Source organism: Clarias gariepinus, chromosome 2 (genome assembly GCF_024256425.1).
Source record: "Clarias gariepinus isolate MV-2021 ecotype Netherlands chromosome 2, CGAR_prim_01v2, whole genome shotgun sequence".
NCBI classification, from domain to species: domain Eukaryota; kingdom Metazoa; phylum Chordata; class Actinopteri; order Siluriformes; family Clariidae; genus Clarias; species Clarias gariepinus.
In genome coordinates this window covers 40,091,601-40,118,711 of record NC_071101.1, presented here as the reverse complement: position 1 = coordinate 40,118,711, position 27,111 = coordinate 40,091,601, and the positions used below count along the sequence as shown (strand labels likewise).

The 27,111-nt window shown below is 40.3% G+C and overlaps 1 protein-coding gene across 10 annotated transcripts; it reads left to right on the top strand.

Annotated features, from left to right (window-relative positions):
- Positions 1-676: 676 nt before the first annotated feature.
- Positions 677-26,974, top strand: senp6a (SUMO specific peptidase 6a). 10 transcript variants are annotated; one of them, XM_053489943.1, is made up of 24 exons: positions 678-828; positions 4,857-4,950; positions 6,538-6,601; positions 7,573-7,676; positions 8,681-8,830; positions 8,922-8,942; positions 9,265-9,332; positions 11,300-11,367; positions 11,494-11,854; positions 11,948-12,186; positions 12,362-12,505; positions 14,470-14,503; positions 15,652-15,840; positions 16,036-16,226; positions 16,378-16,619; positions 16,818-16,934; positions 19,567-19,689; positions 19,851-19,943; positions 21,755-22,083; positions 22,184-22,260; positions 23,947-24,035; positions 25,084-25,152; positions 25,281-25,431; positions 26,686-26,974. In XM_053489943.1, the coding sequence occupies exons 1-24, from the start codon at positions 798-800 to the stop codon at positions 26,914-26,916; spliced, it is 3,279 nt and encodes a 1,092-aa protein (XP_053345918.1). In that variant the 5' UTR covers positions 678-797; the 3' UTR covers positions 26,917-26,974. The 10 variants fall into 10 exon arrangements, with proteins under 10 accessions (XP_053345978.1, XP_053345918.1, XP_053345926.1 ...); XM_053489951.1 differs by having other exon boundaries at positions 7,570-7,676; positions 8,925-8,942; positions 9,268-9,332; XM_053489935.1 differs by having other exon boundaries at positions 7,570-7,676; positions 8,925-8,942.
- Positions 26,975-27,111: the final 137 nt, after the last annotated feature.

Here is a 27,111-nt window from a genome sequence, read left to right as displayed (position 1 = left end):
GAAATGCTGTCTGTCCAGGGGCGAGAGGCATTATTAAAGACATCTCTCATCCCTGTGCACATGACTCATCCCTGTATTACTCATTTAACATGTACTTTGCACAATGACAATAAAGTTAAATGTAATCTAATACTCAATCATTGTTGTGTATAACTTTTTATCCTGTATACAGGGTCACTGGAGCCAAATCCAGTGTCCAGTATCCACAGCGTATGGGTCACTGGGAGGAAACCGGAGTACCCTGAGGAAACCCACCAAGCACTGAGAGCATGCAATCTCCATGCACTCAGTCAGGAATCGAACCTGGACTCTGGAGGTGCAAGGCGACAGTGCTAACCTTTACACCACTGCGCGATATAATCTAATCTAATCTAATCTCATATCATATCATATCATATCAGTGCACACACTTTTGGCCAATACAGTCTGTATAAACTGAAGAAAATAAATAAATAAAAACTATTAAATTCTAAGTCATACTGTGTATATATTAATGTGTTGTGTATTTATGTGTTGTGCATTTATATGTGGATTAGGACTCCTGGAACTAGTATGAACCAGAATTTTTTATTGTTTATTAAAGTGTATAGTAAGAAACTGACCAAAAAGTGGTAAAATATGGTCATTAGGACATTTTTGTTCATATCGTGACTGAAATGCTGAGTAATTTTTTGGTGAAATGTGACTTATTGACGGCGTGTCGCTGCTCGGCGCTTGGTCAGCTCTCCCTCAGCAATATCGCCGTGGCTTAGAGAGAGACAAACAGCCTCACTCGGCAACAACATGGAATAAACAACATGGCCCACAAGAAGAGCGTTTTTATCGAAGGTCAGTAGATATTACAGCTAATTACGGCACCAGCCGCGTCTGATAACCCGCACGAAGTTTGTTGGTGTGCTCGAGGGGAAACGTATGTGCATTTTTAATGCAGTCCGAAGTCGGGCTGTTTTGTCTCCGAGGCTGGCTGTGCGTGGAGCTAGCATTAGCCTTAGCGCGATGCTAACATGTACTGTATGCTAGCTCGGCTAGTTTGCCATTGATTGTTAGCTTTCCTGCTCATTCACTCAATACAGCTGCAAAACAGCAATAACTCAGGTTAAACCCGACACACTCCGGATGCACCACTTTTCCCAAGGTGAAGTCTAGTTTATTGTCTTTTATTGTTCTTTAATATGTGTTAATTTTATACATTTTTCTTTTTAAAACATAACAAGCTATGACAGTTAGCTTCAATTCAATTTAATCCAGCACTGTTTATTTTTTTAGTTCCATGCTAAAATGAACAAACGTGCAAGAATTAACCTGAAATAAAGTAATTCTCATGCATGACATGCTCGTTTATCAAATAAAAAAACAAACAAAAACAATAAAACTCCTCATCAGGTCGCTTAGCTAGGTTGCTGGATATTAAAAGCTAAAGCTAGCTCCTAATCAGCAGGCCTAACCAGGGACGTGAAAGCGTCATGTCTAAGCAATAAATAGATTTTTATTGTATATTTTTAAACTAGCTTTAACTTAACTAAATGCATGTGGCATACATTGATGGTTGTTTTAATATTATGTGCTTAATTAAGGGATAATTACCCTAACTGACTTTGGATGGTTGGCTAACTAAGTACAGCTTTGTCTGCAACACACAAGCTGGTCTAATCTAATATAAAATAGCAATAAATAATATAAATAAACCTATATATTTTCTTTTCAGGAACTTTCTTTAAGCATGCATTATTAACATGATGTTGTTCTGTCACTGTTCTGCCAGTAATCACTGTTTCTGATGGCTTTTTCTTATTTCTCCTTTTGCTAGCTGATGTGCACACTGATAATGTTTGGGGATTTTTTTTTCTCTTTAATTGTTGAATTTTGTGTTTTTCTGAGAATTGCACATACATCATGATATTTAAGCCAAGCCGAAGCAACAGGACTTGGATGTGGCATTTATCTGTGTGTCCTGATGAGACGTTTCATGTAATAAATGTTTTAAAAATATATGTTAAAATGCATGGGACTTATTGAGCATGATCCATCACTCATAATACTACTACTACTACTAATAATAATAATAATCTGGTCAGAAATGATCTTGTCTCCAATAAATGACTAAATGTGGGCAAAGTAGAATCTTGCCCTGGAAAATCAGATTACATCAGTCATATCGAAATGGGATATTGACATTATCGTGAAGCTGTTGGTAATTGGATTAATATTGCACTTCTATAAGTATCACGATTTTATAAATATCTGAATTCAGTATACATTTTTTCCCCTGATTTTGTTAAAATTTGAAGCCATTAAACCTTCAAAGTCGTCAGAACTCAAACATTTTATGCTGTACGTCAGCTTTATTCAACTGCTTTATAATTGAATTGAACATGATTGATTAAATGTAGCTCATAAAATTTTCAAATAACTTCAAACTTCAAGTAAAGGAGTTTAACATTTTACTGAGTCCATGTATCTGTCATTCACCATAATTATTATTTCCACACGAACATAGTAAACAAGTAACTTCTACCACACAGGTAGTAGATGCCAGTGTGTTAGTTTAGAGTGTACGGCCCTGTAGGATTATAAAGAAACGGTGAGATTTTTCCACCCCAACATGTGCTCAAGACTTTCGAGGCGATAAAATGGTGACGTCTGTGGGATTATAAAGAAATGTTAAGCAGGTCCAAGCGCTTGCTTCTAATGCAGACGTGCTCAGCATCTAACATGTGTTTTGATACTGATTAACGGTCGCGGTTTTTGAGACTGATGTAAGCGTGTGTTTGAGACTAATTCACTCGTAGAATTTAAAGTGTTTTTTTTAATGCGCACAACTTTTGATAATGTAATGCCATAAAATTGCGTTTCTGTCGCACCACACAGAAGCTCGTGCACTCAGCACAGAATGTTATGTAACATTTATGGTCACGGTTGATCATAAGCTGGTCAAGCCTGATAAAGCTGAAAACCAGCCAATTCTGATCACCTACTGATCGACTGATGTATGGCTCTTACTAATGTAGTGCATCATTTAAAAAGTTTAGATTTTGGGGTTAAAGTGGTACTACATGAATCGGCACATGAAACAATTAGGATTCATAACTGAATTTTTTAAAACTATCTTTAACAAAAACTCCCTTTATTTCTTTATACAATTCCCAGCTTTCTTAGTACACCAGAACCATGATTGAACCGCCTGCTTCTCGTCTAAAACATTGGCCTCCCAGACGCTCCTTTAGTTGCCTAAACATGTACAAATGGCTTGGAGTGAGGTTAGGACTGCTGAATGTTCATGGCAATGACCGCTGCGGGCTTCAAGCCACGGACTTACGGCCTTCTTCCAAAAATGTTTGCACCATTTACATATTTAGCTGCGGCTAAGATTCTCATGCTCATTGAAGTTTTCTGTAAATGTCAATTGGTTTTACATCTTCATTGACAAAGAAATTACGTTATGACTTTGAGCCTCTATATTATTATACATACCCATTTCAAGGACACACGTCAGTCTGTATAATACTCCATTGTGGGTATACGATGATGTAATGCAAGATATTATAGCGTGTCAGTAACTGTTCTCTTTGAAGTCATTCAGAAGTCTAACTAATCTGGTCAATTGTGGAGGCAGCAATACCGGAGAACGATTGTTGAGGGTTGAACTCGATAACCAAACAAAGCTCCCCATCTCTTCGGTGCTTCTTCACAGGCTCCACCACAAAAATTAACAGATAGCTAACATCCAGGCTTGCTATCTATCTAGTATTAATTAGATATTATTAATATACATAGTATTATCCTCTAATATTGTTGTTTCCTGGTTACAGAACCAGGGCTGTGTATAAACACACATTTGGATTAAAAAAAAAAAAATTCCCAGAGAGCGGGCAGCTAGCAAACCAAAAGAATGTACCCGCCATATCTGACCAAGCAAATGCATTAGATGAGAATTGATGAATTTTTCTTTAACTGTTTGAGATCAACTGGAGGGGAAAAAATCATTAGGGTCGTAAATCACTAGGGATTGGCCGAAACAATATTATCACGGTACTTCAGTGCTGATTAGATTTGTATTGCACATATCTCGAGTCAGTATTTTTATTTTAGGTTTTCAGCACATCTGCCTGTAGGATTACAGAGGAACTGCAACATTTCACCACCTAAAAGGCAAACGTACTGTATTAAAATTAATTGTAATTTAATTAATTTAACTGTAACTAAAACCAAATCATAGAGTAAATTATTAATCACAAAGGGAAATTGTATAAATCATTACAAAAATCATGATTTTTAAGATTATATTATGATGCATCCCAGAAGCTTTTTTTTCCCTCCTCCATTTCTAATAATCTGATTAAACATGCTGTTCTAAGAAAAGTAGAGTGATGTGCACAAATACAAATAAAGCAGTTTTTTAAGTTGTTTTGTTAATTGTAAAAATCAAGGTTTTTTTTTCTCCTTGTTGTCATGTTAAGTAAACTTTGAAGCTCATCATCCTGCATGATTTTCTACGAGTTACAGGTTCACCTTGAACTGTTACTACATCAACTGTGACTACATCAACAATTAAGATATATTTGTTGTGTAAAACATGTAAAGGAGAATGAGATCAACCTGGCACCGGTTCACCTCCTTTAAAAGATTTTATAGATTTGCGTAATAGAAGATGATGCATTTGATTAACGAATCAAGCTGAGACACCATCTGCGCTCGCTTTCCTTTCCGCCTGAATATCATGCGCTTTGACACATAGCGCTCACCTCAGTGTGTGTGTATGTTGGCTTTCACCACTGTGCTGCAAATCTGTGCCCTTTGTTTTTTATTTAAATTTTTTTGCCCCGCTATGATATTCATCTTTTCTGTATATGTTTAAGCTCTTGATAGATCAGAAGCCAGCAGAGATGGAGGGTACAAGCAGGGCTGGAGTTTTTGTCTCTCGCCTGACCGTGAGGAGGAGAGAAGGAGCGAGTAAGCACCTCAATACCGCTTGTTTTAGCGTTCAGGGCTGCTGGAGGTTCGTTCAATGAACGCACACACAAAGTGTGAGAAAGAAGCGACAGCGGCGTCGGGACAGGTTTCACCATGGCGTCGACGTGTTGGTTTTGTCTTTGGTCATCAGAGAGACGTCATTTGGAATCTTTAGTACACCATTTTAAAGCCAAAAAAGCTCAGCTGCTTATTACAGGCATGGAGCGTTATATTTCCGAACTTTCTACGTTTCAGGTCCCGAGTCGGGATCGTACTCCGATGTCGGCAACAAAATAAAGAAATCATGAGCCAGTGATTTTTAAATCATGTAAAGAAAGAAAAAACAAACATCCTGAATGCTGAGTCTTGACTCTGTTTTAAGAACTTGCGCACAAGGTGTTTAGAGTCAATATGACCTGGCAGTATGGAACAATGGGTTTATTTGTGGTCTAAATGATGCAAAACAACATTTTCTTGTAATAGTTTTTTTTTTTTAACCATCTGTAAAGTATGTACAATGTAAACATGACAGTCAATATACAGTATAATTCATTTAAAGCTAAGAAGCATTGTTTGCTATAGTGACTATTTTTTTGCTTAATGCATTCCTTATGGATTACATTATTGTTGAAAAGAAAGTGCATGTTTTTCCCCCCTCACTTCACTGTACAGAGGTACCAAACTATAAATCTTGCATACCGTTGTGCCCCCACTCATTTATGTATACAGTAAGTTCCCGACTTACCAAACGAGTTCTGTTCCGTGATCACATTCGTAAGTTCGACAAAGTGAGTCTTACACAAATGCTTTACACTCTTGCGAGTCTGCACCACTAAATTGCGAGGGGGAATCCTGGTAATACAGCAGGATTTAGCCCTCGTTTAAAGGGCTATTTTCTATTATTGGCTCTTGGACTGATTCATTGAATCCGGTGAGGCCCGACTCATTTCTCCTGGACACGCACACATACAATTTACCGGACATTTTATACATGCGTTTACAAATTGAAAATATTGTATATAATTGTAAATATTGGTATCTGGTGCACTGCGGAGGCTTATTTTTTTGTACAGTACACATGAGCTACTTCCGCAATTTTTTCACGTATATTCGAATGTTCGTAAGTCAAGGACTTGTTGTATTCCGGATAATTACATGCAACTTCCACTAGATGGCACATTAGAGCCAAAACATCTTGTTTTGAATTGTATCGTTTAGTCACAAGTTCAGGTTCTCTTTAAAACCTCATCAGTGTCTCAAATCACTGTAGCTTAGAAAAAATATTCACTAGATCCTTTGGGGTGTAAAAGTAAAATTTAATCTAATTGTAATCGGAAATCTATTAGGGATTAGTACTCAATAAATAAGCATGTGACCTTGAGATTCACACGGTGCTAATTCTTTACATCGCCAGCGCGCGATGCTGACGCCAGTTAACGAGCAGTCCCAACTCGGCCGCTTGGCTCCCCCACGCTCTGACCTTCAGCAGATCGTCATGATCCAGTTAGATATGAGCCAGTGTTTCTTCATGCTGTTGTTTTTGTCTGTGGTGTATTTCACCCACGTCTGCCTGTGTTTGCTCTGCAGTTCTTCCTTGGTGACCATGGATCAGGCGGGCGGGCGGCAGGAACTTTCCCCTGAAGGGGTGAAGGTATTCACATGTACATTATATCTCGTGCTTTTTCTTTCTCTCTTCAGCTGTCCTGACTGCTATCACTTACGTCACTTTTACTGACTCCAGATTTATCTTCATTTTCCTGATAATAGATGTTTTTATCAAATTCCGATAAGAAGAATTAACCCATAATAATGATTAAAACCCTTAATGAAATCTTATTAATTCAGTATTGTCCTACTTTCCTTATAGTGGCCTTAGGAGCTACTAAATTTCTACCAGGACAAACTTGAAAGAACTTATTCTGCAAGATGAAACCAGAGAATCTGCCAAAAGTGCTTTTAAAGAACCTTGTATGAAAATCTTGTTCTTCTGGCCAAGGCCATGTCATAATGTGATATTTATTTACTTACTTACCCTTTTTTTAAATTATTTTACTACCTTTTAAATATCTTACATTATATCTATAACTTAATATTATATTGGCGGAATGTTTAATATGTATCTGCCATGAAATAGCGTGTGAAGATAACATGGCAGTAAACCCTAATACAAACAAACGAAGAGCTACTTAAAAAAAAAAAAAAAAAATCCTGTAACCTCTCGCAGCCAGAGGTCTAGAGAGATTGGCCGAGCTCTCTCAGAGGGGAGGGATGAGAGGTACTTGGTGCTCCCACATTAATCACGGCTCTACAGCCAATCAGGGGCGTCTGTGAGCTCACGCAAGCGAAAGGAGCGGATAGCGCTGTCCTCAACGGTGCGCGAGCGAGCAGTTCGAAAAGATGCGGTCGGCTGGCATCACGTGGTTCGGAGGAAACGTGATTGTCTTCGGCCCTGTGGTAGGAGTAGCCTTAATGTGGGAGCCCCCTAGTGACTGGGAGAAATTGGACACGACTAATTTAGGGAGAAAATCTTGAAAAAAACAAAAAAATAGTTGTATTATGTGCATTAAGTATTGTATCATTCTTCCACGCTGCTGATGGTCTTTCTGCTTCCTGTCTTAGCAGACGCCCCCTCTGAGGCACTTTGACCTCATGGAGCCGATGAAGACGTACGAACGGCGGCCAAACCATTTCAAACCCCTGAACAGATTGGGAACGGGCAAACCCAGGTATCAGTAGAGTGTTCGTGCTGTTTAAGCAGTTTGTCAGGACACAAGTGTAGCAGTTTCAGAAGACTCCGAGGCCAAGTGATTATGTTTACAAATGAATGATCGTTCAAGTCAAACTGATGGATTGATTGATTAAATTTCGGGTGAATGAAGGTGTGAAAGTGTTTAAAATTTACAGAAGACGTCAAGGCTGATGACGTCTGGCTGATGGTTGGGAATTAGTTAATATTATGTAGTTTGAGGAAGAAGCCCGTAAATTACAGAAAATGCGACTAGTTATTTAGTTAACAAGATTATTTTTTTTTATTACTGGTCGTGTAGTAGAAAGTGCGCTGCGTTCCAGTGTTTTGTGGTAATTCCTAGGATGAAATCAGCCAATGTGTTTGATGATGCATATTTCACATTTAGCAAATTGTATACGTACTGTTTAAGATATAACATAAGAATATTCCAAGAATAAGTTAATGTGAATTTTAGTAAATACTTATACAGTAAGTTCCCGACTTATGAACAAGTTTCATTCCGGAAGTACATTCGTAGGTCAGATTCGTTTGTATGTCTAACGAAATGAGTCTTGTACACCTTTGAAACATGTGTATATATATAAAATGTAAAGCATTAAAAAAAAAACACACAGGTTTGGTGTTTTGATTCCGCATTGCACACATAGAATATACTGGAGTTTAGACATTTTATACATTCAATTTCTCACTAAAAATATTGTACATAATTGTAAATATTGGTTTTTAGTGCACTGCAGTGTCTATTTTTTTTTTTTTTTTTGTACAATACACTTGAGCTGCGTCTACGAATCTTCGTAGTTCGGGGACTACCTGTGAATCAAGTATAATTCTTAAACATAATCCTTTGTTGATGTTTTATTATGGTTTCGAGCGTTGTCCTGGTCGTAGGATAGGAATCACATGTTGTGAGAATTACTTTTATCTGGCGCAACTCAACGCTGATGTCTCTCTCTCTCTGTCTCTGTCTCGTTCCGTTCCCAGTGAAGCCCCGCACCCGATGGCCATTACCCCTCTTCCCAACAGAACCAATTATTTAATTATGAGTCAGGCACCATCTCCAGGAGTGCTCGTACAAGGAAGGCTGTTTCAACACACCCATCTCCCCTCTCCTGTTAGAAAGCCAGTACAAAGGTAACAGTACTGTGGGGTCCCGTCTCTGTCCTTTTACTTTTAAACCATACTTTGTGTTAACGTAAACAATGTTTGTGTCTCCATTTTAAAGCAGCCTCGACTTGAAAGAAAGGTAAGGCTCCCCCCACCCCCCCCCCCCCCCCCCCCCCCGAGCGCTAGTAATTCAGCAGACGTTTAGGACGCGCTGTTTATCGCACGCTCTTTAACCGGCCACTTTCGTGACATCACTGACATGCTAGATCAGAATAGTTTGCATGCTGTACAGAGCTTTCGACTCACTTCTTGCAGATATGCTCGGGTGCATGTAACTGAGCTTCTGTCCTGAAATCAGATACACTGCACTCATGTCATGTCAGTGCAATCGATCTACATTTAAACTTTTTTTTTTTTTATCTTGATCTGATCTAATGTTTTTTACTTATTTGTACTTGTAGCAGATCTGACTTCACCACCCAAAGGCCAGAGCTAGACAAAATCATCCTCACCTGCCCAGAGATCTCAGGTAAGCTTTAGTGCTCTCTTGTATGTATGTATTTGTTTGTTTTTCGCTTTAATATAGCTTAAGAATAATCAATCAGAGATGGAGAGGGCGTATTCAGTTCTGTAAAAAAAAAAAAAAAAAAAAAAATGCACCCTGAAAAAACACATAATTTATGGCTATATTTCTTGTTGATAAAGTATCAGGTTTTCCTACAGGTGCTCGACTCTTTCAAATATAAAATGGCATATGCAAAACAAAGTTCATTGGCAAGTTGCCAAGTCATATCAGATTTGCGTATAAACCAGGACGCCGGATTATGTCACCGGAGCAAAGTCTGCCGCAGATTGAATGCTGCATTGAATCCTGCCTCGTCTCCGTCGCTCTTCGATTCACCCTTTCAGACGGACGGAACGTTTGCATTTTACTCTGGTTTTCTGGCAGCCGAAGCGCGGCGCTCGGTCAGCGCCCAAGGACGACACGTTGTGTTCGAGCCAGGCGCTTGACAGTCTCAGTAATTCTTATCAAAATTACAGCCTTATTCAGAAATAACTGCCAGCTACTGTGTATATTGTTATAAGACGTACGCCACTACTTTTTCCTGCGTTGCTCGCTTTGCCTTCAGGTGATTGAGGTCCCTTTTGATGAGAATGGTTGGCTTGTGCATGTAGGAGAAAAAATTATTTAAAAAAAGTGCTTGTCCATGACCGAGCTGAAAGGATAAAGGAACAGAGTGTTTCATGGCTGTGCGCTGTTTAAGACACTACAGCCTGTGGCAATGTGTGTGTGTGTGTGCACCAGCCAAATGTGGTGGTGTGTGTCAGCGAACACCAGAGTGAATCGCCCGCCTATGATTAATCTGTGTCTCCCATGAGGAGAGGGGGGAAAAAAAGGAATGAGACAAGATGTGAAGCTAGAAAAAGAAAACTGACATAGACCGTTTATAAAACAAATTAATAAATAAAAAGATGCGGCCCGTTCCCTTGGCGATGGCAGAATAGAATGCAACAAATGGTCTAGACGCGGGCAGCCGGATAACCTCATAAAGCACTGAATCACAGGATGTTTGTCTCCAGCCTTGTCTTTTTCATGATTTTTAGCGCGTTACGTGCGTGAAGTTTCACCGAATCTTATGTGCTGCGCAAATTTTTTTATTTACGAATTCAAATATTTAATCCCATTTGCCAGGTATTAAAATGACATTAAGTAAAGCATAGTGTTTATTCTTTATTCTTATGATATGTAGGACGAAAGAGTGCTACGTAAAGAGTTAACCTAAATGCTGCTTTTTTTTCTTTTTTTTCTTTTTCTCTTTTCCTTTATTGAATTTTCTTTTCAATAAACTTAAGTTGAATGTTATCGTTATTATTAGCGTCCAGTGTGTTTGAGGTGGTGAGATAGTAGGTAGGTGTACTGTACACTACCGTTTGAAATTGTGGGATAACTTGTAAATTTCTTTCTTTTTATTTAGTGATTTATTTTCTACATCCTACAACAATACTGGGGGATTTCAAAACTATGAAATATGGAATTATGTAACAACATACATACTTGTTATTTTAAGACATGAAGGTCAGCTGTTCTTAAACAGTTCCTGCAAGAACAGTATTGTGTCGAGTGCATTTCCAAACCCATCACCATGATGAGACTGTCTCTCATGAAGACCTTGCCATTAAAGCGAGACCAAAATTTTCCTCTGCTGCAGAGCAGAAGTTCATTTAGAGTCACCAGCTTCAGAAATCACCAATTAACAAACAGCGCCTCAGATTACAGCCGATATGAAGGATTTACAGAGACTAAGTAGCAGAAACATCTCAATATCAACAGTTCAAAGGAGATTATTGTGTATTTTGGATGCTTTTAGCATTGTTTTACAGTGTAGAAAGAAATGTAAAAAATCAGAAATGACCATTGAGTTTGAAAGTGACCTAATTTCTAGAAATGTAGCTCATAGCTCATAGTTCTGTCTTTTCATGCTCTCTGTCCGTCAGACTCGGACACCCTGAACATAAAGAGGTGCGTCCAGGCGAAGAGGCGGCCGATGTTTGACAGCGCAGAGGTGAGGGAGGCTTGAAACAGTTCGGTAGCAAACGTGTGCAACAGAGAAATGTCTCTTTTGAGAGGAAGAGTCCTGTCTGAAGTCTTCCTCCCTCCCTCTCTCTCTCTCTCTCTCTCTCTCTCTCAGTCGTTGCAGCCGGACGAGTACTTCACCGTGTGTGGAAAGTGCGGCCAGCAGAGCGAAGACCACGCCAAGTGCGAAAGCTGCGGCAGCCCGCTGCACGCCGAAGTGGCTCTTTCGTCTGCTGTCCCCTCCTCACCCACCCGAGTGCCTGTACGCTCCCTTCCCTCCACCAACGCCACTCAGCTCAGCAAGAGCTTCTACGGCGTGACATCTGGAGGGCGCTCCGTCTCCGCTCGCACCGAAACGGCCATGAACCCGCCGGCACGCACTACCCGCGGGGGTCTGCTTCTCGGGCACAACGGCGCCAAGCTGGCCGTGGCGAAGAGGCAGCCCCCGGGAAAGCAGAACGAACTCAATGACCCCAGTGAGTGCCGCGTAATAGACATCGGTGCTGATGACGAGGATTGTCCGTTAAATAGTTAATCAACAATAGTACCATAAATTTATTTATCCGCAGTTGTACTGTCCAGCGATGAAGATGACGAGGCTGACAGTTCCAGCACGGGCAGCGTGAACCGTCTGGACAGCGTCTCGCCGAGGCCGGCCGACTCCGCCCACTCCTCCCCCGCCCCCTCCAGCGGCAGAGTCGAGGCAGCTGTCAAGGAAGTCGCCGAACATGAAGAGCACGCTTGTGAATTTTTCTCCGATGTGGACCACAAGAGCATGGTGCCCAGAAGGAACCGCTTAAAAGAACCAGTAAGCGCTGTCCTCTTCTTCTGTTCACTCGACCGGATAGTTTTAGTCTTTCATCGTCGAGCTAATTAAGTCATTGTCTAATTGATTGCAGAATAAACACTAGAGGAAAAGATCTTGAGTGTAAAAAAAAAAAAAAAAAAAGAAATCTTGTTGTTTTTCTTGTTTAACATCTCAGCAGTTTCGAAACTCCTTGTGCGAAGACCCTTCTCCTTCTAAGAAGCGGAAAATGGCACAGACGGCCAAGTTGGAGAGCATTATTCTGCCGTGCAGGAGCGTACGGATAGGAACTCTGCGCAGGATGGTCACCAAACCTGTCGTTGTAAGACCGGTTACTTCATTTATTTATTTTATTTGTGAAAATGTTTGACAGTCAATTGTTCATCTACAAAGCTACAAATTACAGAAATTAAGCCTTAACATTTATAATTACTACGTGTTTAATTTCCAATATGTGAGTCATATGAGGTTTATGTAGACCATACAGTGCATCCGGAAAGTATTCACAGCGCATCACTATTTTCACATTTTGTTATGTTAAAGCCTTATTCTAAAATGGATTAAATTCTTTTTTTTCACTCAGAATTCTACACACAACACCCCATAATGATAACATGAAAAAGTTTACATGAGATTTTAGCAAATTTATTAAAAATAAAAAAACTAAGAAATCACATGTACATAAGTATTCACAGCCTTTGCTCAATACTTTGTCGATGCCCCTTTGGCAGCAATTACAGCCTCAAGTCCTTTTGATTATGATGCCACAAGCTTGGCACACCTACCCTTTGCCAGTTTCGTCCATTCCTTTTTGCAGCACCTCTCAAACTCCATCAGGTTTAAAGGGAAGCGTCGATGCTCAGCCATTTTATGATCTCTAATAAAATTTTAAGTCTGGGCTCTGGCTGGGCCACTCAAGGACATTCACAGAGTTGTTCTGAAGCCACTCCTTTAATATCTTGGCTGTGTGCTTAGAGTCGTTGTCCTGCTAAAAGATAAACCGTCGCCCCAGTCTGAGGTCAAGAGCGGTCTGGAGCGAGTTTTCATCCAGGATGTCTTTGTACATTATTGCAGTCATCTTTCCCTTTATCCTGACTAGTCTCCCAGTTCCTGTTGCTGAAAAACATCCCCACAGCATGATGCTTCCACCACCATGCTTCACTGTAGGAATGATATTGGCCTGGAGGCCACTGTGCTTATTGGGACCTTTGAAGCAGCAGAATTTTTTTTTTGTAACCTTCCCCAGATTCGTGCCTCAAGACAATCCTGTCTCGGAGGTCTACAGACAATTCTTTTGACTTTATGCTTGGTTTGTGCTCTGACATGAACTGTCAACTGTGGGACCTTATATAGACAGGTGTGTGAATACTTTTGTACATGTGCTTTCTCAATTATTATTATTTTTTAAATAAATTTGCAAAAAATCTTTCGTAAAATTCTTTCATGTTGTCACTATGGGTTGTTTGTAGAATTCTGAGAAGATATTTTTTTTTAATCAATTTTAGAATAAGGCTGTGACATGACATAAAATGTGGAAAAGGTGATGCGCTGTTTCGATTAATTTTCCCAACCGACAACCACCGTTCGTTATCCGAACATTAATCGTTAACTGATCAGATTAAAATATAAAATTAGAATTGAATGAAAATATAACTGAGGAGTGTCTGATTAAATATGCAAACAAATCTTTTTTTTTTCACTTTTTAATTTAACATGTGCGAACAACAGCCCACAGAACATATCAAGAACAAAATCTGGATTCACACATCGTCAAATTTTCATGCCCCTGACGCGTTTCCGACAACAGAGAAAAACAAAGTAATATAAATAAAAAGAATAAAATAAATAGGCCAGCACTAAATATTTTTTACTTAAATAACAAATTAAGATTACAAAATGAAAAACGCTGAAATACCTTTGAAGCTTTAACGATCAGGCATTAGCTAATTTTTTCAGACATTGGCTACTACGTTTTTTTCGGTTAATAAAATAGCAGGCTTCTCTTTTCACTTGCTTCATTTTGCTTGCCCAGCAAAATACGTCTGAAGGCACGTGTCGTTGCACGTGATAACGCCCAGTGAGTTAACAAATAACATATGTATAGCATATTTATGCCGCAAAACTTTATACTAGTACTACTACTACCACCAATAATAATATAAAGAATATATATATAATGTTTTTTTAGTTCAAGTCCAGCACGTGTGCATCTTGTAAATCTGAAAAGGCAGCAGCATTATTGTCTTATACTTTTCCCCCTGTCTTTTTTTTTTTTTTACTTTTCAGTTCACAGTAGAGTACATCCAGCTCGAGACAGAAGGTAAGTCACGTGTTACATAATTTTCAAATGTAATCAGGTGTGTGTATTCTAATACTGTCTAAGGCGGGGGAGTTCGGTTCTGTACACAGTCCAGGGGCCCGGATTAACTGAGTGTCTCCTAGGGAGTTCATTTAGAAATGAAAATATTCTTGCTTGTTCAGAGTCTGACATAAGTTATTTATGAAGCATCCTACTCAGCGAAATGGTGATTCAGCGGGAGTTGTGTAAAAGCTTTTCATGCACGCAGACAAAAACAACGTATATATGCGTGAATCAACTGCATGACGTCATCCTGATCAGACTGCTCCAATCACAGCTGTTTAAAGCCCCTATAATAATAGAGCTGTCTAGCACTTTCATAATCTGATTTTACAATAATTTGGAAAAAGAAAGTAAAACTGGAGAGTGGATGAGAGCGTTTTGTTAGCGGAGGAGTTAGTAAAATACAGAAATAATTAAGGTGCCCTACTCTTACCTTCTATAGATAAACAGTAAATGTTTGTAAAAGCATCAGTGCCACCTGTCAGTTTGCCGCACGCACCCCAGCGGAAATGTGAAACACGGATACGGAATGTTAATGAAGTGTTGGGAAACAAACAATTTAAATAGTTTAATATAAATATATAAACTGTATAAACGTGGTTATTTTATTTTTTTTGGATACAGCTTGCGCTCCGTGCATGATCTGCGGCGCTACAAGAGCTTAAGAGAGTTTAATTCATTATTTCCGACACATGGAGACACCATGCAACATGTTCATTAATGAACTAGTACACACCGCACAGGATGTTTACGTGAATACCGCACATGATGTTCATGAGTCTATTTTATGGGCTCTGTGTCACTCCATGTTTCTAAAACACCTTCTATCTGCGCACGTCTCTGCCCTGAATGCCATTTCCTCACTACTTCTAACCAGTTAGGACATCTCCTAAATTTTGGTGGGAAAAAAAAAACAACAGGAATTGTTATTGTAAGGATCTTGATAAATAGCTCCTACTCCTATAAGTAGGATCAAAATTGCATCTCGCATAGTCAGTACGGGTCCAGGTATGGGGCGTTTAAATCCATCCAAATAGGAGGTAAGTCTGCAGATAACATGCCACGGTCCAGCTCTGATAAGTCGGCGCTTCAACCATTGCGTCCAGGTCAGGAGATCGACGTGATGGAGGACGTGCGCCTCAGGTCGTCGGAGCTGACGAGCTGTGAATGGTGCTGCGTCCGGAAGCTGCCCGTGCTCTTTGTCCAGACCAGCGAAAGCGAGTGCCAGCGCCTGCGCACGCAGCTCCAGATGTCCCAGGAGAGCGGCGGCCTGTGGTACGACTGCAACGGTGAAAGTGAGCATCTCATTTGTGACGTTTTAAAAGGTGGAAGGAGCTCTATAGCAACCTGTATCATAATAATAATAATAATTATGATAATCCCAACAATAATCCATAATTATCTCATCTTATTAACGGTTTAATTGTTTTTGGAATGTTCTTGGATGAGTTGCAATGTGGACGATATTAATTTGTTTATTTTTTCTTCAGACATGGACGAGAAGTACATAGTGCTGATTTTCGAGAACGGCCCCTCGATGCAAGAGCAGATTATTTTAGAAGACATCCTGGTCGAGATCGGACGAAACAACAAGCTCACGAACTTTCCTGCCAGGCTGACATTCGACGAGGCCAACGTTAGACTGGTTCAGTATAACAAAGCGTCAAAAGAGAAGGAAAAGGTGCGATCCTATAAATGTAAAAGCTTTTATACAGTATTTGTGTTTTATTTTCGGTGTATATCATTAGCTAAACACCAGCTTATTTCTTGGAACACCAGTCAATTGGCCGCAGCGCCGTTTTGTAAGACGTTGTTTTGTAACCGTCCCTCAGGCAAAGGTTCAGAAAAGCAAATTACATTCGCCCTCTACGACATCAGCACCAACTACGACAACAGGAAACGTCTCCGTCACCACGGCAACAGCGACCTCGGCAACAACAAGCACAGTTACAGCTACTTCAGCCACGTCGACAGAGGCACCGGTCCAGACCCGGTTTTCCACACACCTCCACGGGATCTTCGACGATGAGGACATGGCAGAGCTGCAGCCCACGTTCACCGGCCCCATTATCAAGTGAGATCAAACGTTTACTCAACTTTAGAAGGAGAAGAATTTGTGTTTGCTTTCTTTATAAAAGAAGAGGTGGTTTAAAAAAAAAAAAAAAGGCATGAGGTGTAGATCTGCCAGTCCAAATGTGAGGTCATGTTAAAACTTAGACACTGTCGAACTCGGGCGTGTGATTGATTGATGCGTACCTGTTTTCTCTACTAGGTTGATCGTGTACCCCCCTCCTCCGGCTAAAGGAGGAATCTCTGTGACCAATGAAGACCTTCACTGTCTAAACGAAGGCGAGTTTCTCAACGACGTCATCATTGACTTTTATTTAAAGTGAGTGTAATAAAATTTATAAACCATAATCTTACAGTTTTACTTTAAGCTTTTAAGAAATTGGGGGGACAAATGGATTATATGGACAGGACAATGACGGGAACAGATTTACAGTTGGTCAGAAATTTTATATTCCTTATATATAAAATAGTCTTCAGAGTCTTCAAAACTTGAGTTTCAGAGTTTGCAGCCTCAGTCATTTGCTGATTATTATTATTTATTTAGTTATTTTATAAATTTTTTTGGTTTAAGAACCTTTTTTTTTTTTTTATTTAAAATTAAATTTTTTAATTTATAAAAAATTTATAAAAAATGGTTGTGGTTATCCTTTTTTTTTTTCGCCGCAGTATACCATTTTTCATACATTTTACTGTTTTAAAATGTTGAACAGTTAAGAATGATATAATTTGCTTATTTTCTAAACATAAATACTAATGTAAATGTTGCTAAATTTCCATATCAAATTAAACACTGTATACATTTTTAAGTACTGTAGAAAGAACACAAAGCAACCGTAGAGGAAAAAATGCGTCTTGGGACAGTGAATTATTATTATTATTATTATTATTATTATTGTATTTACCCTACAGTACTTGTACCAAAGAAAATGTGCTTGCATGAGTTACAGTACATATAGAGGAGTAACATAGGTGTTTTACATTTTAGCACAGGGGGAGACACAACAGTACTATACATTACGGGTTTCCTTTACATTCTGTATACACACATTTTAACAAACAAAAAAAACACAGAATTGTTGAAATTTTTGCAGATTTATTTAAAAAAGAAAAACTGAAAAGCCACACACCTGTCTATATAAGACCTTACAGCTCACAATGCATGTGGGAGCAAATGAGAATCATGAGGTCTAAGGAACTGCCTGAAGAGCTCAGAGACAGAATTGTGGCAAGGCACAGATCTGGCCAAGGTTACGAAAATATTTCTGCTGCACTTAAGGTCCTAAGAGCACAGCGGCCTCCATAATCCTTAAATGGAAGACGTTTGGGACGACCAGAACCCTTCCTAGAGCTGGCCGTCCGGCCAAACTGAGCTAACGAGGGAGAAGAGCCTCAGTGAGGGAGGTAAAGAAAAACCCAAAGATCACTGTGGCTGAGGTACAGAGATGCAGTCAGGAGATGGGAGAAAGTTGTACAAAGTTAAACATCACTGCAGCCCTTCACCAGTCGGGACTTTAAGGCAGAGTGGCCCTACGGAAGCCTCTCCTCAGTGCAAGACGCATTAAAAAACAGCTGAAGAACTCCCAGATGGTGAGAAATAAGATCCTATGGTCTGATGAGACCAAGATAGAACTTTTTGGCGATAATTCTAAGCGGCATGTTTGGAGAAAACCTGGAAATGCTCATCAGCTCTCCAATACAGTCCCAACAGTAAAGCATGGTGGTGGCAGCATCATGCTGTGCGGGTGTTTTTCAGCTGCAGGGACAGGACGACTGGTTGCAATCAAGGGAAAGATAAATGCGGCCAAGTACAGGGATATCCTGGACGAAAACCTTCTCCAGAGGGCTCAGGACCTCAGACTGGGCCGAAGGTTTACCTTCCAGCAAGACAACGACCCTAAGCACACAGCTAAAATAACGAAGGAGTGGCTTTACAACAACTCTGTGACTGTTCTTGATTGGCCCAGCCAGAGCTCTGACTTAAACCCAATTAAGCATCTCTGGAGAGACCTAAAAATGGCTGTCCACCAGAGTCCACCATCCAACCTGACAGAACTGGAGAGGATTTGCAAAGAGGAATGGCAGAGGATCCCCAAATCCAGGTGTGAAAAACTTGTTGCATCTTTCCTAAAAAGACTGGGCTGTATTAGATCAAAAGGGTGCTCCTAATAAATACTGAGCAAAAGGTCTGAATACTTAGGACCATAAAATATTTCAGTTTTTCTTTTTTTAAAAATCTGCAAAAATGTCAACAATTCAGTGTTTTTCTGTCAATATGGGGTGCTGTGTGTATTAATGAGGGGGAAAAAAAGAACTTATGATTTTAGCAAATGGCTGCAATATAACAGTGAAAAATTTAAGTGGGTCTGAATACTTTCCGTACCCACTATATATAATATATAATGTGTGTATATGTGTATATAAAATATAATTATACAATTTTTTTTTGTTGCCACACGAGTCTGTACTGTAGGCATTTTAAGGGTTAATCCTCTTGTGTTTTTTATTTATTTATTTTATTAATAAGAGCCCGTACACTAAGTAAAACGTGTGATAGTTTCAACGGCAGTTGAGATCTGCTGTATTCCGTGTCTTTTGTACAGTTTGCTCTCATGCTACCGCTAATTGTACCTGTTTATTCTGTACTAAGACGCAAACTGTCCACTACTAGTTAAACAATTATGAAGGAAACGATTTATTTGTTTTAAAAGTCTGCAAATATAATTGGTTGGCTGTCGATCTACTGTACTGGGATGGCCCGTCCAAGTAAACTCTATGTTTAAGTCAACACTGCTGTATTTTTATGTAAGGGAATGGGTTTGTAGTTGCTCTACTAAAAATCTGTCAGGATCTCTGTTAAGATAAATGCATATATATGAGTATATGAGTCGTGATGATTATACATATACATGATGATTGTGGCTTTGTTTTTGTTTTTGTTTTTTTTCTCCCAGATATCTCTTTATGGAGAAGTTAAAAAAGGAGGATGCGAGCAGAAGTCACGTTTTCAGCTCTTTCTTTTACAAGAGACTTAACCAGAGAGAAAGGAGAAACGCAGCAGACACTACTAACCTACCGTAGGTTCTCTCTCAGACGTATATGACTATAGTAGGTCTGCACAATGCTGATGTTACTCTTGTGCTTTAAAAATGATGGCGTGATGGCATTTAAAATCATTTTGGCTCAATTTAAAGTCATGTATTTCTGATCTGATCTTTTGTTTTGTCACCGTTTCTAGAATACAGAAGAGGAAGCACAATCGGGTAAAAACGTGGACGCGACACGTGGACCTTTTTCAGAAGGACTTCATTTTCGTTCCCATCAATGAGTCGTAAGCCATCGTCTTTATAACTCGAATCGCACAGGGAATGATGTGTTGAGTGATGCAGCCTGTCAGGAAAATGTCATCTTATCTTCACATAATGTTTTATTTTGTATTTTATTTTGTACGCAGCATTACACTTGATAGTTCATTAGTACTTACACACACTGACACATCACAACTCGAATTCTGGAAACAAAATGAGCTCATTTCAAATTTAATGCCTGCTACAGGTTTCAAAATAGTTGGTACGGGGGCATGTTTCCCATGGTGTAACATCTCCTCTTTTCGAAACCGTTTGTAGACGTCTAGGTGTTGAGGTTATGAGTTTCTGGAGTTTTCATGTTGGAACTTGGTCCCATTCTTGCCTGATATCAGTTTCCAGCTGCTCAAGAGATCATCGTCGCACTTATCGAAGATCATTTTTCATTTAATGATGCACCAAATGTTCTCTATAGGTGAAACATCTGGACTGCAGACTCGCTAATTCAGCACCTGGACTCTTCTACTACTAAAAGCCATTCTGTTGTAATGGCTGCAGTATGTGATTTTGCATTTTTCTGCTAAAAACATGAGGCTTTCTCTAAAATAAATGTCGTCTAAAACCTTTTATGTACCTTTCAGCATTAGTGCTTTACAAAACATGCAAGCTGCTCATACCGTATGCACTTATGCACCAAATTCCATCAGAGATGCTGGCTTTTAAAACTGAACGCTGATTGAACGCTAGAAGGTCTCCCTCCCCTTTTTTGCGGAGGACACAGCGTCCGTGATTTCCAACATGAATGTCAAATTTGGACTCGTCTGACCATGGGACACTTTTCCACTTTGAAACAGTCCATCGTAATGAGACTTGGCCCACAGGACACAACGGCGCTTCTGTACCATGTTCACACATGGCTACCTTTTTGCATTATGGAGCTTTGGTTGGCAACTGCACATGTCATGGGATATAAGGAATATTGTTTACAGTCAGTGGTTTCTGGAAGTATTCCTGAGCCCATTTAGTAATGTCAGTGAGACCAATTGTGTCAGTGACAACCGATGAGTGATGCAATGTCGTCATCCAAAGGTCTTTATCCTTGTCCCTTACACACAGGGATTTCTCCAGGTTCTCTGAATCTTTTGACGATGTAATGCACGGTAGATGATGAGATTTGCCAAGCCTTTGCAATTTGATGTTGAGGAACGATGTTTACTCCATTTAAAGTATCTTCTTACACACTCACAGATTGGAGAGCCTCTGTCCATCTTTACTTCTCTTTATGTTCTCCCAGCTGATTTTTTTTTTTTTTAATTTCTTGCTTTTTCAGCCCTGTTTGCCTTAATGGCAACTTTTTAACTTGCAATCAGATTAGAAATGATTTAAACATTCATGTTCCGTTCTTTTTTATATTGTGAATAAAATATTGGCTCACGTGATTTGAAAGTCTTTTATTGCATTTAAGTAAAATAAAAAACATCCCAAAATTTCCAGGAATCCAGGTTGTAATTAATAATTGTTTGATGTGTTTAACATCTACAAAGCACATATCAAAGATTAGACGCAGTAATCCATTCGTTTCTATATTTAGATAATGCAGTGTCCACTAAAGTCCCTTTGAAGCAGCTGTTACTATGGAAACAAGGGCATTAAAATCAGAGAGATATATAATCAGATATATGACTTTAGTCAGAGCTGATATTATAGAAAATCATAGTATAAGTGATCTTATCTTACGATTTATATTCAAGGTGTTGTGTTTTTCGCAGCGTTCACACGTTATTAGTATTTTCAGGGTAAATTTGTATTTTTTTTTATTTTTCTTCCTCCGATGCAGAGCACACTGGTATCTTGCAGTGATCTGCTTTCCAGGTCTAGAGGGACCCTGCCTCGAGCCCAATCCTCATTATCAGCCCCTGACGCAGTCCCAGAACCCGGCTTCGTCCCCGTCCGAGTTTGGGAGCTCCATCCTGAGTGAAGGAGGCATCGAGGAGCCCTCGCCTCACACGGAGCCGCTCTCCTTTAATCCAGACGAGGTCATTACGGAAGGACAGGAGGGACAGGACGCATGCCACTCCAGCATGCCCGTGTGTCCGCACCGAGCGGCAGATCACAGCTGTGCTCACGGCCAAAGGATCAATGGGCAGGTTCAGTCCAATTACACGGGTGAGTGTTGCTCGAACATGAGAATTCTGAACCTCACGATAAAACGGGTTGACTCGGACATAATAATGGTTTCTTTTTGTTTGTTGTTGTTTTTTTTAAGATGGCTTGCAAAGAATCAGTGTGTGCTATAGCAGTGAAGATCCTGGCACCTTCTCTGATGACCAAAGCTCTTCTCATGTAAGTGTTTTTGTCCCACAACACACAGCACGCCTCGCGCGAAAATTCCCCCCCTCCGGATAGTTTTTAGGACATGAACTGCGTTCCATGCCGAGGTGTACTTCACAGGGTGGTCCCTACACCATGCTAAGTATGAAGAGAATGTTGGCGAAGGGAACTTCCCATGATAAAACTCCACCATTTGGAACATCCTGCGAAGTGCGTTACCATGGTAACATAAGCACCTCGGATACCTGCCGTTGCTGCTGTGGAAATTTCTCATTTAGTATTAAATATTTATATAAGTATACTTGATTAAAGATGTACAGAGATTAAATTATTATTATTTTTATTTATTTATTTATTTTTTTTACAGATTACTAGTCTATTTGGATTGGCTACGGATTTCTTTATTAAATTAAAATTAGGGATGCTCTGATTGATCGGTCGCCGATCATAAACGGCCGATAATTGCTTTGGGAAGTTTGATTGGCAGTCTCTATAATGGTCGATAAAGAAAAGCTGATCAGATGACGCAAAACTGAATTTTTTGAGCGCGGCTAAAATGGCTTTACCGGTCTTGCAATTCTACGTGTTGTGTGAAAAAGACAATACATTATGTGTATCGTGTGTAACAGGCCAATTTCACGAGGCGGAAAGCACCCAAAGCATTTTAACACCACGAACCTCATCAGACACTTGAAGGTTAGTCACGTAAAGGAACATGAGCAGTTTTCAAAGTTGGCTAGCGCTAAAAGAAAGCGTGAGAGTTGAGCAACTCGCGCGTGACGTACTAAGCCGTCGGTAACAGAGACGTTTTAAAGATAGCAACCCTACTGTAAGGACAGTAAGAAACAAAATTTTGCCTATAGCCTTTTTTTTTAAATTTTTTTTATAAATTTAGTCCTGTCCAATTCTTTTTCCCCGATTTTCTCCCCAATCTAGTCGTGTAGCCAATTCCTCCCCGTAACTAGGAGGCTCCCACATTAAGGCTACTACTACCACTCAGTCGGGAGGGCGAAAGCTATCCCGTGTTTCCTCCGAACCATGTGACGCGAGCCGACCGCTTTTTTTCGAACTGCTCGCTCACACACCGTTAGGGGCGGAGTAACACACTCAGAGGAAAGCGCTAGCCGTTCCTTCCGCGTGCGCGAGCTCACAGACGCCCCTGATTGGCTGTAGAGCCGTGATTAATGTGGGAGCGCAAGTACCTCTCATCCCTCCCCCCTGAAAGAGCTCGGCCAATCAGCTCTCTCTGTGCCTCTGGCTGTGAGAGGAAAACAGCATCACCCCAATTGGCCCCAAAAATCCTGATCGGAGCACACCTGTTTAAAATTTTAATTATTGTGTCCTATAAGTATGATGTCGTCCTTGATGATAATGATGGTAGATATATAGATCTTTTTTGCAAGCTGTTTCTCCCCCATGCTCCAGCGAGACCCAATGAAATTTTACATTCTCTTTTCCGGTGATGTGAAGACTTGTTCACTCATTCCCTTCACCGTTCGCAGTTCCCTTTGACCCGAACATTGTTTTGAATCACACTTAACATGTTTTAAACACCCTGTGAAGTATACTACACAAGAACCTTCAGGCTGAACGGAACGCAACTGAGTTTATCAGTAGTCTTATGAGCTGTTAGTTTGCAGATCAGACAACATCTTCGGTCTCCATGTCTCACTGTATGTATCGTGATTCTTCTTTTAGGACGAGTGCAGCGAGGACGGAGCGCTGGCGGACGAAACTGCCACGTCAGAGAGCATGGAGTGGGCATCCAAACCCACCATCTGTAAACAGTGAGTACGAACAAACACACAGGAACCACGACATCACGGAAATATCCCGAGGGAAGCGCGGTGATGTAAAAATAGATGAGCCTTACTAGGATTAATAAGGCTGCATCGTTCTCACTGCTGGTTTTATTAGTGTAGATAATACACTGAAATAAAAAAAAATAGAAGCAAAGTAAATGCAGCATCTGACTTAAAATCTTTATCACAGTTACACAGCTGCAAGCAGATACATGCTAGGCAAGTTCTATAAAAAGGCCTTTTTTTTTTTTTTACTTGTGCAAAGCATTTTATTGCCACTAGGGAGCAACGTAACTGCAGTTTGAGTAGGTCTCCTCCATGCACTGTTGTACATTAGCCTGGCTAAGAATCAAGAGATCACCTTGAAAAGCTGTGAGCCAAGAATGAATCTCTGACTTCATTTCTTTATCAGAATTAAATATTTGTCCACGTACGGCTGCTTTCAGGAGACCAAACAGGTCAGAAAGTCTGATGGAGCGAGATTAGGACTTTTGCAGAGTGTCGACAGTGTGTGCAGAAGTGTGCGGACGTGCATCGTCATGCGAGATGACAATACCCTTGGATATGTTTAATCTGAAGTTTAGTTTTAGCTCTTCAATTAGCGTCTCACTGTAACGAGCACTGCTGATTGTTCAACCTTTTTTCTGATAATGCTCCAATACTGGATCTTGAGAATTCCAGAAAACTATAAGCGTTGATGTTGATGAATTTTCCAGGGGAAAAAATAACTAATTGCTGCACTTTGCACTCTTTTTCTGTGCAAATCTCAAGTCAAACATCCTTTTTGCTCGCAGTGCAGTTAAAAATAAACGTATGTAACACGTTCACACCTGCACAGCAGTGATTGGGAAGACCTTAGACTGTGGATGATTTTGACCCTTCCTTGTATTAGCAGCAGTGGTAAAACACTGTGTTAAATGCAGAATGAAAACAGATTTATGTCTGTCTTTTGGACCTGACTGAAAAAGGTTCAGCTTGTTATGCTGATGAACTGTTTATCAATGTGATTTGCTCCTTTCTCTTTTTCTCTCAGACCTTGTATCCTCATCATGGACTCGTTGCGAGGCCCTGCCAGATCTACAGTGGTGAAGACACTGCGAGAGTAATGCCCCTAATATGTGTTATATAAAAAAATGTTCTTGCCATTCATTATGAAGGAATGGATTATAAGAATGTGAGTTCACTCCTTTTTTTTTTTTTTTTTGTTTTCTTGTGTGTGTGTTTGGCCAGGTATCTGGAGATAGAGTGGGAAGTAAGGAAGGGCTCTCAGAGGAGCTTTGGGAAGGACGTAATGAGGGGCTCGAGTCCACGTGTGCCACAGCAGGACAACTTCAGCGACTGTGGCGTCTACGTGCTGCAATATGTCGAGAGCTTCTTTGAGGTACAGATAAAAATGCAGAGTCCCTGTATGTGTCATGTGACTGTGTGACAGATCAGCATTAAATTCTTTAATTTAAGCATTTTGCGAGTTGATTAGTTAGTTATACTATTTGATATAATCTCTATGCTAAGATGAAGATTGATGTGAATAATTTTCTAGGTTTGTTAAAATACTAATTACGCTCCGAGTGGCGCAGTGGTAAAGTGCTCGCCCTATCATCCGGAGATTGCAAGTTCGATTCCCGGGTGATGCTGTAACCTCTCGCAGCCGGAGGTCCACATTAATCACGGCTCTACAGCGTCTGTGAGCTCGCACAAGCGGAAGGAGCGGATAGCGCTGTCCTTCGAGTGTGTTGCACCTCCCCAACGTTGTGTGAGCGAGCAATTCGAGAAGATGGTGGTCGGCTGGCGTCACGTGGTTCGGAGGAAACACGTGATAGTCTTCGGCCCTCCCGACTGAGTGGTATTAGTAGTTTTAATGTGGGAGCCCCCTAGTGACGGTGAAGAATTGGACACGACTAAATTAGGGAAAAAATTGTGGAGGCTTCGAATGACAGGGATTTCTGCTGCTCAGTAAAATTTTGATGTTTAATTTTAATTTAAGTGAGAAAAGTGTTATGAGGAGTGGGCTAAAAGATAATATAGAAAGTATAAAACATTCAAGGTTTTTTTTTTTAGGTTAAAAGTCTTAAAATTGTAACAAAATCTGGATTTTTTTTTAATTGAATTGGCATATTTAAAGTAAATTGTTATACAAAATCGCAATATTCGTCGAATTGGTGCCTACTGTAGGTGTCGTGTCATCGCATCAAGAGGTAACTGGCGATTCTTATTCCTAATGGACACATGACATGCAAATGAAGGGGAGGGGCCTTAATCATTTTGATTGTTCTGATTAGAGCATCGTGACTGAAGTGAAAAAAAAACACACAGCAACACTTTTCTAATTACACGCCAAAAGCCGTCAGATCTGCTTTCGATAACAATACTATATTCACATGTTCACAGTGACATTACCGTGTAAATAACTCCAATCAGATTTAAGATCGCGGTCAGAAACAATAAAGAATTAAACAATTTTCCGGCTCTTTCCAAGGTCAGCAGGACACTTGTCTTGAGTTTGAGCGCGTTTGTTATTTTTAAAATATTGCTCCCAGGCACAACAGAGCTCTGCTTACTGTAAATAAACCATTTTAGAACAGGAAATGTGTGAGATCTAACATTTTCTAACATGTTTTCACTTTCTTTTACAAAGAACCCCGTGCCAAGCTTCCATCTCCCCATGAACTTACTGGACTGGTTCCCCCAGCAGCGGATGAAGACTAAACGTGAGGAGATCAAGGAGCTCATCCTGAAGATCCAGTCCCGACAACAGTTAGACCGGGGGAACTCTGGGCAGGACCTGGACATCGGCGAGGTCTGCGAGGACCTGGACATCGGGGACGCCTTAGAGTCAGCCGACCTCATTCCACCGATCAGCTCATGAACCCCAGACTCATGCTGCTATATAGCTCTTCTGACAAATACCCCCCCCCCACACACACACCCACACCCCTCCTCCACACCCTTCATCCTTAACTCAGGGCACCGACGGTTAGTCGGCGCCTCTTCACGATCGTACGCTGCTGGAAGACTCCGCCGTGACAACAACTGTTTCCGTTTTCGGGTTGTTTAGTTTTGT

Bases quoted from the DNA above. Each gene is read 5' to 3' on its own strand.
- senp6a (XM_053489925.1), top strand. From the start codon at position 798: ATGGCCCACAAGAAGAGCGTTTTTATCGAAG. The intron at 6,602-7,569 runs GTATTCACATGT...TTCCTGTCTTAG, and splicing joins TTTCCCCTGAAGGGGTGAAG to CAGACGCCCCCTCTGAGGCA. The intron at 8,943-9,264 runs GTAAGGCTCCCC...TTGTACTTGTAG, and splicing joins AGCCTCGACTTGAAAGAAAG to CAGATCTGACTTCACCACCC.